Below are 17,393 nucleotides of genomic sequence, written 5' to 3' on the forward strand. Positions count from 1 at the left end.
ACTATGAAACTAGGCCTATTATTTAATATACTTTGGAGACACTGATTGAATTTACCTAGTTGTACTTTTTTGTGTGTGTTGGTAAAGTGTCTACTTGATTAAGAAATTGATTTGTATAGATGTTGACTTTTGTTTATGAGAAAAAAATCATATTCCTGATATTAGCATTAGTTGATAAATAAAAATAGTGTGTTGTAATGAAAAGACTGCTAAACTGGGAATCAGGAGGCATTTTTGTTTTAACTTTTCATAGCTTAAGTTTGTATTTTGGGGCAAGTTTAGGTTAACATCTTTGGGTGTTCTTTTCTTCATCTGTAAAATTGAAGAGTTAAACTTTGATTATTTTTTAAGATCATTTCCAGTTCATGTGACATCCTATAATCTTTTAATTCTAAAGAGTTGCCTTTCTAGAAAACAGAAGTATTTTATTAGTCATTGCATATTATTTCCCCACTGTAGGAATTTTGAAAGTTATGTTTTTGTAATTACTCAGTCAGCATTTAATATAGCACCCATATCCCTCTATGCACTGTTGCTTCCTACAGGAAACAAAATTCGTCTCAACCTATACTGACTCTCATCTCTTCCCCATTTTCCAGCCGTAACGTTCCAAGTTATTACCTCTAGAATGTGCTTTATACTTTTTTACTTCCATGTTGTTGGTCATACTATTCCCTTTCTGTGCACTCTTTTCCATTCGGCAGCCACTTTGAGCCCCCATAACATTTTGTTTATAGTTATTTTGGCATTGTATGATAGCTGTTTACATGTTGTGTTATTCTTTATGTGAGACTGTAAACTCCTTGAAGAAAGATATTTATTTTTCATCATTTTACTGTTCTTATTACTGATTCGCATAGTGCTTTTCACATAGAGGGGGAGTTAATTAATATTTGTAGAACTGAATTTGTAAGATGGTTAGTGCCGGATACAGTCAATGGCTATGAATGATGAAAAATTATCAGGGTAATAAGGAAATGTACTTAGTCATTCTGAATTAAAGCAGTGTTTTAGCCATCTATGCTGACTGCAAACATTGTATTCCATGGCCACTCATGTACTATTTATTCCTGCCTCCCATCCATTCATTCTTACTGACTCATCTACCTACTTAACACTTCTGTTTTTCTCTGTAGCCCACTTAACTCCTTGCCTTCATTCATCATTGTAGTTTAGCACTGCCATGGTCTTCAACTTCTAATAGTATCTATTTTTTTAAAACACATCTTGCTTTGATTTATATACACATTCCTTTCTTTTACCTCCTTGGTCTTATGTAGGTTTATCAGCTTTAATTTTCTATTGCTTTTTGTAGTCTCCTATTCACATTTCTTTTCACTTGCCCTTTTACTTTTGAGAAATCATTCATCCTGTGTTTCTTAAAGGCATATGCTCTTTGGTTGCTGTCTTCAGGTAAAGTTTACATTGACAAGTGTCTTAGAATCAGCCTAAGGTTGGGGGTTGATGGTGGAATTGCTGGCCATCAGGAAGAGCTGGAGTTAGCTCTGTCAGACTAGCACTCCTGTATCTTTTTTTTTTTTTTTTCATCTTTATTAGATTATAATTGCTTTCCAATGTTGTGTTAGTTTCTCTTGTACAACAAAGTGAGTCAGCTATATGTATGCCTATATCCCCTCCCTCTTGGGCCTCCCTCCCACCCTCCCCATCCCACCCCTCTAGGTCATCACAAAGTACCGAGCTGATCTCCCTGTGCTATACAGCAGCTTCCCACTAGCTATCTGTTTTACACATGGTAGTGTATATATGTCAGTGTTACTCTCTGAGTTCATCTCACCCTCCCCGTACCCACCTGTGTCCACAAGTCCGTTCCCTCAGACTGTGTCTCTGTTCCTGCCCTGCCACTAGGTTCATCAGTACCATTTTTCTAGATTCCATATATATGCGTTAATGTATGGTATTTGCTTTTTTTCTTTCTGACTTCCTTCACTCTATATGACAGACTCTAGGTCCACCCACATCACTACAGATGACTCAATTTCGTTCCTTTTTATGGCTGAGTAATATTCCATTGTATATATATGTACCACATCTTTTTCATCCATTCATCTATCTATGGACATTTAGGTTGCTTCCATGTTCTGGCTATTGTAAATAGTGCTGCAAGGAACATTGGGTTACATGTATCTTTTTGAATTACGGTTTTCTCAGGGTATATGCCCAGTAGTGGGATCTTTTTAGTGGGAGAATGTCTACAGTGGCAATGCTAGCATCAGACCTTTGGTTAAAGGAGTATCTGATACTGATTACACAAGATGCCTAATGTTAATGGGCATTTTTACAGGTGGACTTTTTGGGGGATGATATCTGAATTGTAGAATTTATCCAAGAATCTCAAAATGACTGTATTGGGCGTGGGTGAATTGGTAGAGATGATTTTTCCCCCCTTTGGATTCAATAATCCTTTTACTCTTGAATTAATTATTGTCTGCTACAGATGTATGGTTGGTTTGGACTGAATAAAAAAAAAGGGCAATAAGACAATGAGTAAAAAAAACTGAAAAGAGACAGGAAAAGTAAAAGATGTAAGGTAAAAAGTTGCCTATCTTTGTGCTGTTTGGAGTCAGTAGTATTTATTGAAAGATTCTTGGGAACATTATGTTAGAGAAAGGGGACTTGAGAAGATAATGTGAGTAAGTAGCCCAGAAGAAAGCTTGTTGGACTATATTTAAATCTATGTTGTTTTTAGTTCTATTTTTATAGCACATCTCGATCTCTTAAGAGTTTACTGTACTACTAAATATTTAAGTCGGATATTGTATTTGTATAATAGTAAAGAGGAGCTCATTCATTCCTTAAGAAGTATATTGATGGTTAAATAGCTTTTCTCAGAAAACATATGGATACTTTTATTAACACAGTATCCCTTTAAAGATATAAAAGAGGAAAAATACGCATTGTCTGTCCTGTTCTATCAGATAGTAAATAAACGGAGTATCCAGGACGCTTTTTGCCTAGTATTTGTAGTGGAAGCATTTTATAGTAGAGAACAAAATTGCATGTAGACTTAAGAAAATAATTTTGGTTAAGTTTGATTTTAGAAAATATTAAGCCATTTATTTTATTTTAACAGGTATCTTTCAGATGAAGGCATTGAAGCATGCACAAGTTCTCCTGACAAAGTCAATATAAATGACATCATCCTGATTGCTCTCAATGTAGGTTTTATTTATTAACTTATAAACGTTTTAAATCTGGAAGCTATATTTATGAAAAATATCTCATAGAATAAACTGGATTTTATGATGAGAAAAAATCATAAATCATCTTGCATTTTTATTGTCCATTTTAAGTTGCAGGGATGTTTGTTGAATTTGGTAATCTCATATAAGCCAATTATTAGAAATATATATTTCTTTAACATCTATTATTCAGAATTCAATGAAAAAGGGAAAAATGCAATTAAAACTTTATTTTCACCCTGTGATCAGTTACAGAATTTCATTACATTTACAGTAGCTATGTAATAGCAGTAAAAACTGATCATATTCATGAAAACAAATTGACATTTAATTTACATAGAAACTCTAGCTAGGTTATAGCTTCTTGGCAGTTGTATTTTTTCTTTCAAAGTAACTTTTCCTGTTGATAAAAGTCGTATATATGGTACCATACGACTACTTCAGAAAATACAGAAAAGTAAAATAATAAAACCAAATAATTACTGTTAATGTTTTGGTGTATATTTCGTTCCAAGCTCTTTCCCTCTACCCATTTGTATAGTTGTATCTTTTCTATAATTGGGATTGACTTTTGGATTTTTTTGAAGAGTTATAAAAATTGTTTGAAGTACAGATGTAAGTAAGTTAATATTCTTTTTTCAATCTTGCAGTTACCCTATGGGAGTTTTTTTTGTATCACCTTTGCAGTCACAGTCTATTAATCAACTTCATATACTATGATACATAATCAGTGAAATTCAGAAGAGAATTACTGTCTGATAAATCCATTATGTCACTGCAAAGTAGGTTTAGCATAAAGCAGAAAGGGCGACAACTGATAAGAACACGTGAAGTATAAATAAATATATAACTGTGTATAACTTTTCAAATTACTTAAATTTATATTTACATAATTAAACTTGGGTTTAAACATAAAATTTATATTTTTAAACCTTTGATTTTTTTAGCTGCTTTGAAATTTTATTCAATAAGACCAACAGGTTTTTTAGAAATTGTGTGTTATCTGTGACTACAAATGGGAATATTTGCTAGACACTTTAACTTTCCTTGATTTGCACCCAAATTAGTGAATTTTATTTTCAAAAAATGGTATAAAGAACCCTAGTTTCTTTGTTTATTAAAAAAAGTCCTAAAGATGATAGGAAAAAGGCTTTGTGACAATCTTCTGTTCTTTTTTATTTTTCTTATTTATATACATAGGTAAATAGCATTGAGCTATGTATAAATTGGGTATGAAACTAAGTAAAATAAGTCAACATAAAGTATTTGTCCTGTGTACATAAGAGGTACATGATGATTATTATCTTAGTGAATCAATTTGTCTTTATAATTTTCTTTAAAATATATAGTTAAATACTGCAGTCCAAAGCTATTATGTGATATAATAGGATAAAAAAATACTTTTAATCGGGATGAAGTCTACACCAGACAAATAATCTAAGTTTCAAGTTTATAACCTTTAAATAAAATCAGGTATATGCATTGTTTCTGTTGAAGTTTTTTAACTTTCGAGTGATTGTGGGATGTTAATCACTAATTGAGAAAGACTTGCATTATTAGTTCTTATATATAACTTATTACATATTGGGAGAATAATCCATGCATAAGCTTGCTTATGTTCTCTTCCACCAGTGGGAACACACTGAATTTGTTCCTTTATCTAGCAGTGAACAAAGCAATGGTATGTATATGGTTTTCCTGCCCAGGGAAGTCCATTAGGCTATTATTGGGCTGCTTAGGAAGGTACTCTCTGCTTAGCATGAAATAAAATTCCAGACTCCCCCCCTTAAAAAGCAGGTGTTTACCATAAATCACATTGTTAACACAAATAATTTAGGCAGTGAACCACATTTTCAGTTAGGGAATGGTTCAAGTGCCAAGTTCCCAGATGACACCTTCGGGCCAACTTTGTAAGCAGGCCCTTCTAAAGATAGCAGCCTCAGAGCTGCTATGTAACTCTTTTCTGCATGGGTTTTTATGTTGAAAGGAGGGAGGTTCTTAATTTTTTTCCTCTGTAGAATGAGGAGTAAGGATATTAAGAAATAACCTTGAAATTCAGCATGTAGTTTTGCGTTCAAATTCCTGAATTATTCAGAAAAAAATTAAATGATGGCCTAGTCTTAAATTACTAAATAATATGTAACAGTAAAAAATTTAAAAGATTATTTTTAAATTTCTTTTAAGATTCTGTGTAATACAAAATGATTTGCCAAATAGATATTCTGCTGAACTTACTTGAAGAAATAGTCAGGAATCTTGTTTGCATGTGCACAATGTTATAGGTTAAATATTTCTCCTGCATGATTGCTTATTCACTATAAATGTATTTTTGGACCCAGTTATCCTAGTGACCCTGATATAACAGCATCTGAATCATAGAATTGCCTTTGCAGAACTCATAAATTGACTTTGAATTTAGGATGTTTAAAGATTTGGTAGGTCATTTTCATCTTGCTAAAAGAACAATGAAATAACATTCCTTATATGTGTGTATGGCACTTTGAATACATTGTCTCCTTTTAGCCTGACAACAGCTTTGGAAGATAGAATTGGTAATATATTTTCCATGTTACAGAGGAATAAGTTAACTGGATTTAGAGAATTTCTGACGTGTCCCGGGTCATATTAGTTAATTACAGTATGTAGTAAATCAAAGTTTAGGATTTTAGTCTAGTGCTCATTTCTCATTTATATTAATGCCTCATTTTATTTTAATTTTATAATTAGTGATAAAAACCAGAAATGAAGGACCATGATGTATCATAAAATTTTTATATATTCTGTTTTTTATACGTATTTAAATATTTCAGCTTTTGAGTGACTTCAAGATAATGCTTATGTTTTTATGAACTGTTAGTTGTATTATTGACTTGTACACGTTCAGATGATAACAATATGCATGTTTTATATTTACTAAAGTAAACATGATAGCTAACATTCATTAAGTGCTTACTGTTTGCAAGTCATTGTGCTGAATGCTTTACATGCATTATTTAATCTTCAAAACAATCCTAATATAGGAAATGCTAGTATAAGAAAGTATTTTTTCCCCATATGTTGCTTAGTATTCTTTCACTCTGTTATTGGGTGGAGGCTGCAAAAAGGATAAACCTGAAACATTGTTAAACAAGTATTTGGATTTGGGGCTTAGTTTACCTGGCAGTTCCATTCAGTGAGTTTTACTTTAGGAGTGATCCTTGCATTACATTGAGAAATAAATTATAAATCATTGTAGTAAAAGACTGGAAAGGATCTGTGAGGGTTGTATTACATGTATGCTTGTTTCTTAAGCTGACCATATATGGATATTTCAAATAAGAGGATATTCTATTATTGTAGGTGTTCAAAGAAGACTATCCTACTTCTCTATATGTAATCCTTTTATAATACAGTAATTTTAATCATCTAGTATTTTCTCCTTAAGTCTAATATAAATTTCTCCCTTATACATTTTGTGATTAAATGCACTCTAAGTCTGTTTTGTTTTGCTCTTGAGGCAATGAAGAGCTTCTCTTTACTATATTTAAGGAATAACAAAACAGTACAAATTTAGTTATTAATCTAACCTCACTATCTCAAGCAGCAAGATAATTTCTTAGCTTAAATAATTAGGCCTTTTTCATGAGTAGTAGTAGTTTTCTTCTGAACAAATTTCTTACTTTTCCTTTAGTTTTCACTTCTTCTTACTTAAAGAAGACAAAATCCTGAAAAAGTCTGTTTTTTTATGTAGACTGTGTAGTTGAAGTTCTGTTTTTATGTCAGAAATCCTACAACTTTTATCTTAGTCCTATGTTGTCCTTTTTATGTTTTGCTTTGGTTTGCTGAATAATATGTACTTGGGACTTTTCATGTGGTTAGTCATTTGTTCACCAACTTCTGTTTCTGTAATTTGTTTAAAAAGCAAATGAAATAAGTATTTACTACAGTATAGTCTTACAATTTCTTGCTGTTGCAGTGGTATTGTTCTCTGGGATATTTTTATGTTGTGTAGCTTTGTTATGTCATAAGTATCACAGCCTATAGAGTAATGTGTTTTCATTTCTCTGCATATCAAGGTTATATAGAATTTAGTTGTCAAAAATATACTCTGTTTATATGTTCAAAGTAGTCATTTAGTTTTGGATTGTGGCATTAACTTTTTAGTAAGACTATATAGTTTCATAAAATCAAGTTTTAGATTTTAATAAAGAAGACTTAGTAAGTTAAAAGGGTATCTAGAGAAGTATGACCAGATACAAATAAGGCCTTTGATGTACTTTAAACAATGTATGTATGGGACTGTGTTATTAGAAAAGAGTGATTTTATATATATATAGATCTCATAATCAGTTGAAAGACATTTATTTAAATTTTGTTCCACACACCTTAAGTAATTTTATCTTTTGTTGGTGAGTGAGATTAGATTTAGATTCACTTTTCTCTATAATTTTATGTTAATAATAATATCTTTATTTTAGACAGACTTGAGAACAATTGGCAAGAAATTCCTCCCCAGTGACATCAATGGTGGAAAGGTGGAAAAGGTAATGAAAAATGTTAACTTCCTAAATTATGCTAAGTACAATAAATATGAACATCTACTAAATTACTGGAATTATTTTTTGTCAATGAAGACTGCAACTTCAAAATATTTTGGAGGTGAACAAGTCACAGATTTATCATTATAGTGACTTCCTATACACATGGAAAATTATTAAAGCTTAAACTTTTAAACTTTTGGTGACTTTTCAACATTTAAAAAAAACCTTTTGTTTCAGGAATTGTAACTATGACACACTTACTTTACATGTGAGACTTACCAGATATTATTGGTGCTCAGGAAAAGGACCTTTTTGTATCTTTTTATTTTAGTTACCTGTTAACCATATTTGTTTAATGAACTTATTAATATAAAACTATAAGATTGGGAAAGAGTGTTAGGAGCAATTGGCAAAGCCGTGCATTTGGTTGCTGCTATCATTTTGTGTAACACATATATGTATTCATGTTATGAATTTTTCAGTGATGTTTTTAAAATACAGGGATACAATTTTTAGATACCAACTAGTCAGTCTTTTACTTCTTATTCATTTGTATTCAATTTCTTCTTTTTATTTGAAAATACATGTAAATTGCGTCAACCAAGAATTTTATATGTGCTACTGCTCACTTTTTGAACTATTACAGAACATTATTATGTATAATTTAAAGAAATACTTTGAATGTATATGTTTTGTGTTTGAATAAGTATTCTTATCATTTTAACACTCAGATATTTAAGATAGTTGCTGTACCTCAGATATTTTAAATTTTAGATAATTTTAAAAGGTCTGAAATGCAACAACATATTTTTCACATTTTCCCTTATGCAGTAGATGGTAATCATTTAGCTGGAAAGAAAACAAGAGTTTATTTTATAATTTACAGTAGTTTTTTTTTTTTTTTCTTGCGGTACGTGGGTCTCTCACTGTTGTGGCCTCTCCCGTTGAGGAGCACAGGCTCTGGATGCACAGGCTCAGCAGCCATGGCTCACGGGCCCAGCTGCTCCGCGGCACGTGGGATCCTCCTGGACTGGGGCACGAACCCCTGTCCCCTGCATCGGCAGGCAGACTCTCAACCACTGCGCCACCAGGGAAGCCCTACAGTAGTTTTTGAAGCAGATACTCAGAGAAGAAAGTTCTACAAACGCCTTAACAATTCATTTTAATGTTTAACAACACTCTGTGTCAGCAAACTTTAGTTGTATTTTAACCTAAATTTCTTATGATGCAACTTGAAGTCCGTAACGTCTTCTTTATCTTCCCTCAGGGGAAATGGAGAACATATGGTTTACCTTCCCTTGTGAATAACTCTTCATATACTTGAAGCCTTGTAAATGTCAGTACCACAGGTTTCTTCTTGCTAAAGCCACCTATCTTGGTTCCTCTGTTTATTCTGTCTCAGGCATTCCATTCATCTTCATTGTTCTTCTCAGAGTCCTCTCCAGTTCCTTACATTTCTTTTTCTGGTTGTGGTCGTAGTTCTCAGAGCTCAGCATGCATCAGAATCATCCTGAGGCCTGGCTAGAACACTCATTGCCAGCCTCTAACCTCTCCCACTCCCACCCCTCTGTCTCCATTGAACTGGGATAGAGCCCGAGAATTTATATTATGAACAAGTTTCTGTGGGATGTTGATTCTGCTGGTCTGGGAAGCGTAATTAGAAAACTTCTGGGGTATAGAACTCCAAATTAGGCAGCAGTCTTGGACAGGTCTGATGAATGCAACAGTTCTTTACAGGAAAAGTAACTAACGTCAAAGCAGTGGCTGTGCATCCTTATGCTAGTTGATTTAAGAAAACTAGCATTCTGGATTATTGATTTTCCATTGTTTCTTCGTGTGTCTTTAGGGATACTCAGAACCTATCTCTGCTATAAGCTCATGGGGAAAGGTACTGATAAGAGTTTTCTCTTCCTCCAACTTCTCAGCATTTTTTAAAAAATACTTTTTAATCAGTTATCTATTTTATACATATTACTGTATATATATATCAATCCCAATCTGCCAATTCATCCCACCACCACCCCCCAGCCCTGCTTTCCCCCTTTGGTGTCCATACGTTTGTTCTCTACATCTGTGTCTCTATTTCTGCCTTGCAAACTGGTTCATCTGTACCATTTTTCTAGATTCCACATATATGCGTTAATATACGATAATTGTTTTTCTCTTTCTGACTTACTTCATTCTGTATGACAGTCTCTAGGTCCATCCACGTCTCTACAATGACCCAATTTTGTTCCTTTTTATGGCTGAGTAATATTCCATTGTATATATGTACCACATCTTCTTCATCCATTCTTCTGTCTGTGGACACCTAGGTTGCTACCATGACCTGGCTATTGTAAATAGTGCTGCAATGAACATTGGAGTGCATGTGTATTTTTTTTTAAATTAATTTTATTTCTGGCTGCGCTGGGTCTTTGTTGCTGTGCACAGGCTTTCTCTAGTTGTGTCGAGTGAGAGCTACTCTTCATTGCAGTGCATAGACTTCTCATTGTGGTGGCTTCTCTTGTGGAGCACGGGCTCTAGGCACGTGGGCTTCAGTAGTTGTGGCACACAGGCTCAGTAGTTATGGCTCACAGGCTGTAGAGTGCAGACTCAGTAGTTGTAGCACACGGGCTTAGTTGCTCCGTGGCATGTGGGATCTTCCTGGACCAGGGCTGGAACCCGTGTCCCCTGCATTGGCAGGTGGATTCTTACCCACTGCACCACCAGGGAAGTCCAAGGGGTACATGTGTGTTTTTGAGTTATGGTTTTCTCTGGGTATATGCCCAGTAGTGGGATTGCTGGGTCATATGGTAGTTCTACTTTTAGTTTTCTAAGGAACCTCCATACTGTTCTCCGTAGTGGCTGTATCAATTTACATTCCCACTAACAGTGTAAGAGGGTTCCCTTTTCTCCACACCCTCTCCAGCATTTGTTGTTTGTAGATATTCTGATGATGCCCACTCTAATCAGTGTGAGGTGATACCTCATTGTAGTTTTGATTTGCATTTCTCTAATAATTAGTGATGTTGAGCAGCTTTTCATGTGCCTCTTGGCCATCTCTAAGTCTTCTTTGGAGAAATGTCTACCTAGGTCTTCTGCTGAGTTTTTGATTGGGTTGTTTGTTTTTTTCAATATTGAGCTGCATGAGCTGTTTATATATTTTGGAGATTAATCCTTTGTCTGTTGATTTGTTTGCAGATATTTTCTCCTATCCTGAGGGTTGTCTTTTCATCTTGTTTATAGTTTCCTTTGCTGTGCAAAAGCGTTTAAGTTTCATTAGGTCCCATTTGTTTATTTTTGTTTTTATTTTCATTACTCTAGGAGTTGGGTCAAAAAAGATCTTGCTGTGATTTATGTCCGAGAGTGTTCTTCATATGTTTACCTCTAAGAGTTTTATAGTGTCTGGTCTTACATTTAGGTCTTTAATCCATTTTGAATTTATTCTTGTGTATGGTGTTAGGGAGTGTTCTAATTTCATTCTTTTACATGTAGCTGCCAAATTTTCCCAGCACCATTTATTGAAGAGACTGTCTTTTCTCCATTGTATATCCCTGCCTCCTTTGTCCTAGATTAGTTGACCATAGATGTGTGGGTTTATCTCTGGGCTTTCTATCCTGTTCCATTGATCTGTATTTCTGTTTTTCTGCCAGTACCATATTGTCTTGATTACTGTTTGTAGTGTAGTCTGAAGTCAGGGAGTGATTCCTCCAGCTCCGTTTTTTCCCCTCAAGATTGCTTTGGCTGTTCCGGGTCTTTTGTGTCTCCATACAAATTTTAAGATTTTTTGTTCTAGTTCTGTAAAAAATGCCATTGGTAATTTGATAGGGATTGCATTGAACCTGTAGATTGCTTTGGGTAGTATAGTGTTTTTCACAATATTGATTCTTCCATTCCAAGAACATGGTATATCTCTCCATCTGTTTGTGTTATCTTTGATTTCTTTCACCAGTGTCTTACAGTTTTCTGAGTACAGGTCTTTTCCCTCCTTACATACGTTTATTGCTGGGTAATGTATTCTTTTTGTTGCAAGAGTGAATGGGATTGTTTCCTTAATTTCTCTTTCTGATCTTTCACTGTTAGTGTATAGGAATGCAAGAGATTTCTGTGCATTAATTTTGTATCCTGTAACTTTACCAAATTAATTGATTAGCTCTAGTAGTTTTCTGGCCGCATCTTTAGGATTACCTATGTATAGTATCATGTCATCTGCAAACAGTGACAGTTTTACTTTTTCTTTTCCAATTTGTATTCCTTTTATTTCTTTTTCTTCTCTGATTGCCATAGTTAGGACTTCCAAAACTATACTGAATAAGACTGGAGAGTGGACATCCTTGTCTTTTTCCTTATCTTGGTGGAAATGCTTTCAATTTTTCGCCATTGAGAATGATGTTTGCTGTGGGTTTGTCATGTATGGCCTTTAGTATGTTGAGTTAGGTTCCCTTGCCTCTATGCCCACTTCCTGGAGATTTTTATCATAAATGGATGTTGAATTTTGTCAGAAGCTTTTTCTGCATCTGTTGAGATGATCATATGGTTTTTATTCTTCAGTTTGTTAATATGGTATATCACATTGATTGATTTGCATATATTGAAGAATCCTTGCATCCGTGGGATAAGTCCTGCTTGATCATGGTGTATGATCCTTTTAATGTGTTGTTGGATTCTGTTTGCTAGTATTTTGTTGAGGATTTTTGCATCTATATTCGTCAGGGATATTGGTCTGTAATTTTCTTATAGTATCTTTGTCTGGTTTTGGTATCAGGGTGATGGTGGCCTAATAGAATGAATTTGGGAGTGTTCCTTTCTCTGCAATTTTTTGGAAGAGTTTGAGAAGGATAGGTGTTAGCTCTTTTCTAAATGTTTGATAGAATTCACCTGTGAAGCCATCTGGTCCTGGACTTTTGTTTGTTGGAAGATTTTTAATCACAATTTTAATTTCATTACTTGTGATTGTTCATATTTTCTTGCTTCAGTGTTGGAAGGTTATACCTTTCTAAATATTTGTCCATTTCTTCCAGGTTGTCCATTTTATTGGCATAGAGTTGCTTGTTGTAGTCTTTTATGGTGCTTTGTATTTCTGCGGTGTCTGTTGTAATTTCTCCTTTTTCATTTCTAGTTTTATTGATTTGAGTCCTCTTCCTTTTTTTCTTGATGAGTCTGGCTAAAGGTTTCTCAATTTTGTTTATCTTCTCAAAGAACCAGCTTTTAGTTTTATTGATCTTTGCTATCTTTGTTTCTGTTTCATTTATTTCTGCTCCGACTTATGAAATCTATCCTTCTGCTAAGTTTGGGTTTTGTTTGTTCTTCTTTCTCCAGTTCCTTTAGGTGTAAGGTTAGATTGTTTATTTGAGATTTTTCTTGTTTCTTGCTATTAATTTCCCTCTTAGAACAGCTTTTGCTTCATCCCATAGGTTTTGGATCGTCGTGTTTTCCTGGTCATTTGTCTCTAGGTATATTTTGATTTCTCCGTTGAATCTGAATGAGATCCTTTTCAGGTTGAGTAATCTTGGTTGTAGGTTCTTCCCTTTAATCACTTTAAATATATTGTGCCATTTCTTTCTGGCTTGTAGAATTTCTACTGAGAAATCAGCTGTTAACCTTACGGGAGTTCCCTTGTATGTTATTTGTTGTTTTTCCCTTGCTGCTTTCAATAATTTTTCTTTGTCTTTAAGTTTTATCAATTTGATTATTATGTATCTCGGCATGTTTCTCCTTGTGTTTATCCTGCCTGGGACTCTGCGCTTCCTGGACTTGGGGGCTGTTTCCTTTCCCATGTTAGGGAAGTTTTTGACTATAATATCTTCAAATATTTTCTCAGGTCCTTTCTGTCTCTTTTCTCCTTTTGGGACCCCCCTAATGTGAATGTTGGTGCATTTAATGTTGTCCCAGAGGTCACTTAGGCTGTCTTCATTTCTTTTCATTCTTTTTTCTTTATTCTGTTCCACAGCAGTGAATTCCACCATTCTGTCTTCCAGGTCACTTATCCGTTCTTCTGCCTCAGTTATTCTGCTATTGATTCCTTCTAGTGTATTTTTCATTTCAGTTATTGTATTGTTTGTCTTTGTTTGTATGTTCTTTAATTCTTCTAGGTATTTGTTAAACATTTCTTGCATCTTCTCAATCTTTGACTCCATTCTTTTTCTGAGGTCCTGGACCATCTTCACTATCATTATTCTGAATTCTTTTTCTGGAAGGTTGCCTATCTCCACTTCATTTAGTTGTTTTTCTGGGGTTTTATCTTGTTCCTTCATCTGGTACATAGTCCTCTGCCTTTTCATGTTGTCTTTCTATAAATGTGGTTTTCATTGCACAGGCTGCAGGATTGTCATCCTTTTTGCTTTTGCTGTCTACCCTTTGGCAGATGAGGCTATCTAAGAGGCTTGTGCAAGTTTCCTAATGGAGGGACTGCTGGTGGGTAGAGCTGGGTGTTGCTCTGGTGGCAGAGCTCAGTAAAACTTTAAACCACTTATCTGCTGAGGGGCAGGGCTGAGTTCCCTCCCTGTTGGTTGTTTGGCCTGTGGCGACCCAACACTGGAGGCGACAGGCTCTTTGGTGGGGCTAATGGCAGATCCAGGAGGGCTCACGCCAAGGAGTACCTTCCAGAACTTCTGCTGCCAGTGTCCTTTTCCCCGTGGTGAACCACAGCCACCCCCACCTCTGCAGGACACCCTCCAACACTAGCAGGTAGGTCTGGTTCACTCTCCTGTGGGTTCACTTCTCCTTCCCCCTTGGTCCACTTCTCCTTCCCCCGGGTCATTATGCACACACTACTTTGTGTGTGCCCTCCAAGAGTGCAGTCTCTTTTTCTCCCTGTCCTGTCGAAGTCCTGCAATAAAATTCCGCTAGCCTTCAAAATCTGGTTCTCTGGGAATGCCTTCTCCTGTTGCCGGACCCCCAGGTTAGGAAGACAGATGTGGGGCTCAGAACCTTCACTCCAGTGGGTGGACTTCTGTGGTATAATTGTTCTCCAGTTTGTGAGTCACCCGTCCAGTGGTTATGGGATTTGATTTTATTGTGATAGCGCCTCTCCTACTGTCTTGTTGTGGCTTCTCCTTTGTCTTTGGATGTGGTGTATCTTTTTTGGTGAGTTCCAGTGTCTTCCTGTCGATTTTGCAGCAGTTAGCTGTGATTCTGGTGCTCTCACAAGGGCGAGTGAGCGGACGCCCTTCTACTCTGCCATCTTCTCACAAAGTTTTATAAGTCGTCTCTTCAGAATTTCCTTTGAATGTAGCTAACAAAAAATATATATAACTTAGAATATTTGAATCTAGAATTTTCTCTGCCAAATTTTATCCTTTGAAATATTTTTAATGCTGATGTAGATTTAGTTTATACATAAGATGAAAAGATAGAAAATAAGCTCTGTTCACGTGAAACAGAAGTAAAGTGGGATATCCCCTTTCTGCTCTTCCCATTTATATTTTTCCTTCAGACGCCAAATATAATTCTCTTCACAGTATTCGTGAAAATGTTCTGAAAATTAATTTTAATAGAATTTTTAGAAGCCAACACACGGGAATTACTCATTTTATTTGCCTTTGGTTAAAACTTCATATATTATATAAAAATATAACTACTTCCAGGCAAAAGTAAATGTTTAAGGAATGTATTTTTGACATGAATTACTTGTGCGTCTATCTGTAAAATAAGACTAATACAGTAAAAGTTGCTTTATTTGTGCCTTTATTGGAAAGCTTTATTACCCAGCACTTCATCATGTTAATGGTGACAGAATCATTAAGACATAGGTCTAGACACTAAAATTATGTAATAGTTCTTATTTAAAATATATTTTAAATAAAAAATTTTACATAAATTTTATTTTAATCTGTGCATAAGATAAGCAGAGTATTTGAATAAGTAATCTTCCTGTTCCTTGAACATGTCAGATTTTGGTATAAAATAATATTATTTTCTAATTTTCTTTTAATAGTACAAAAATAATGAATGAAAGAAAGAACTGTATTACCTAGTGATTTTCCAAATAGATCATACTAGAAACTAATTTTGCAAAAACTAATTAAGACAAAATTTAAAGTGTGAGATAGACTAGCTGTCCCAGGAAGCAGAGGCATGGTTTTGATGTGCTTCAGATACGATGTGGAGAGGGAGAATAAAACAGTAGGGGCTGGTAACATACTGGACAGATACAGATTTTAGAATTATTGGGCTAGGTTTAAATCCTCATTCTTCTGCTTATTATGTTTTTGTGACTTCTGGTAGTTATTTAATCTTGCCAGATTTTAATTTCTTATCATTCAAATATTATGTCCCTTATGACATTGAAGAATTAAATGATGTAATCTATGTGACATCTTAAATGTAGCACAATGTGTATGGCAAATATTGAACATTATGGGACATTTAGGATGGTATTTTTGTCCTGGAGATCTAAGAGTGCATGTTAATTACCTCAGTTTGTTATCTTGTTACTTAGAGATCTCCAAGGGAATGCAGTAAATGAAGTAAGGCAAATGGATACTTCATTATTGACTGTGTTTTAGCCCCAGCCCCTAATGCAGAACTTTATCACTTGAGCTAGGTTGATCTTAGTATAATAGAATCAAAATAGGTCAAATTTCTGCTCTATTTCTACTAAGTTCCATGCCTGCCTGTGATATTACCACTCCTAAGAGAGAAAGCCAAAGGAAAAAGAATTGGAGAGCATTTGCCCCAGTGTTTAAGAAGCAAATCCTTAATAAGCAAGAGAAGAGAGGAGGCTGTCTTTTTAGAAGCTACTTCCATTAGTTTTGTGTGGGTCCTTTAAAAGAGCTGTAGTCCTGTGTCTTCTATCCCCCTTGGAAGCTTATTCATTAGGCCCCAGGCTCCATCCAATGTACTAGAGATTTGGCAAGACAGAGCAGTAATCCTCTTTAGAAGTAGATTAAAGGAATGTAGAGAGGAGTCTTCAAACTTCTTCTCCTGAGAGGCCAAAAGTAAATGCTTACATGCTGTGTATTGTTATTATCATAATTAATAAGACTTAGATAACAGCATTTCAGCATTTGGAAAGGAAGTGTGGAGAGAGCTATGATTCGGTAGGAAAGATGGTAGGTCTGTAGTTAGGAGAAGACAGTTAATACTGGAACATTGTATTTACATCTGTTTTGTCCTAAGACAAACTGGGACCTTCAGAAGGGCATTGTCATCTGAAGTTTGAAACTGAAGTCTTAATAATTCTATTAGTTATCACTGATTATTTTATGAGGAAGTAGGATGGCCAAAAAAATACAAGTAACTTTGTTAGTAATTAATGTAATAGTTCTGTTCACATTCTTTTCTCTTTCCTCCCATTCTCTTAATATTATTTTGCAGTTCCCATATTTTCTCCATAAGGTTGCTTGTAACCTTGATGCAAAGGTTTCAGACAAATTTAAAAAGTAGTGAGAGTGGGAAGATGACAGTTTTCTCCAGGGTTCTAAGCCTAAGCTAGATTTTCCCATAAGCAGTTTATGTTTGATTTTTAAGCCATAAAAGGTTTTAGAGTGGAGCAATATGTTCCAAGGAAGCTATATGCTGCAACTTCTGAGTTTTTCAGGGCAGGCTTTTTATATCTAGATATTACAAGGTCCTGGAATATTTAGCTTGCAAGGTAAAAATCATGGAAAGAAGTCATGACAAAATGGAAGTAAAACTATACTTCCTATAAAACTGTTTAATATTTTTCATATTCTTCTCCAAGTTTAAT

General features: G+C 34.8%; 1 protein-coding gene across 3 annotated transcripts in view; it reads left to right on the forward strand.

Moving 5' to 3' along the window:
• TDRD3 (tudor domain containing 3) overlaps window positions 1–17,393 on the forward strand; it is a 202,927-nt gene that overhangs the window by 77,831 nt on the left and 107,703 nt on the right. For all 3 annotated transcript variants that reach the window (XM_081214807.1, XM_081214805.1, XM_081214806.1), the window contains exons 2-3: window positions 3,092–3,176; window positions 7,658–7,723. In XM_081214807.1, coding sequence (XP_081070933.1) covers window positions 3,092–3,176; window positions 7,658–7,723 — 151 coding nt within the window. The remainder of the gene's footprint in view (window positions 1–3,091; window positions 3,177–7,657; window positions 7,724–17,393) is intronic.

This window comes from Mesoplodon bidens (assembly GCF_964165515.1).
Source record: "Mesoplodon bidens genome assembly, chromosome: 17".
NCBI classification, from domain to species: domain Eukaryota; kingdom Metazoa; phylum Chordata; class Mammalia; order Artiodactyla; family Ziphiidae; genus Mesoplodon; species Mesoplodon bidens.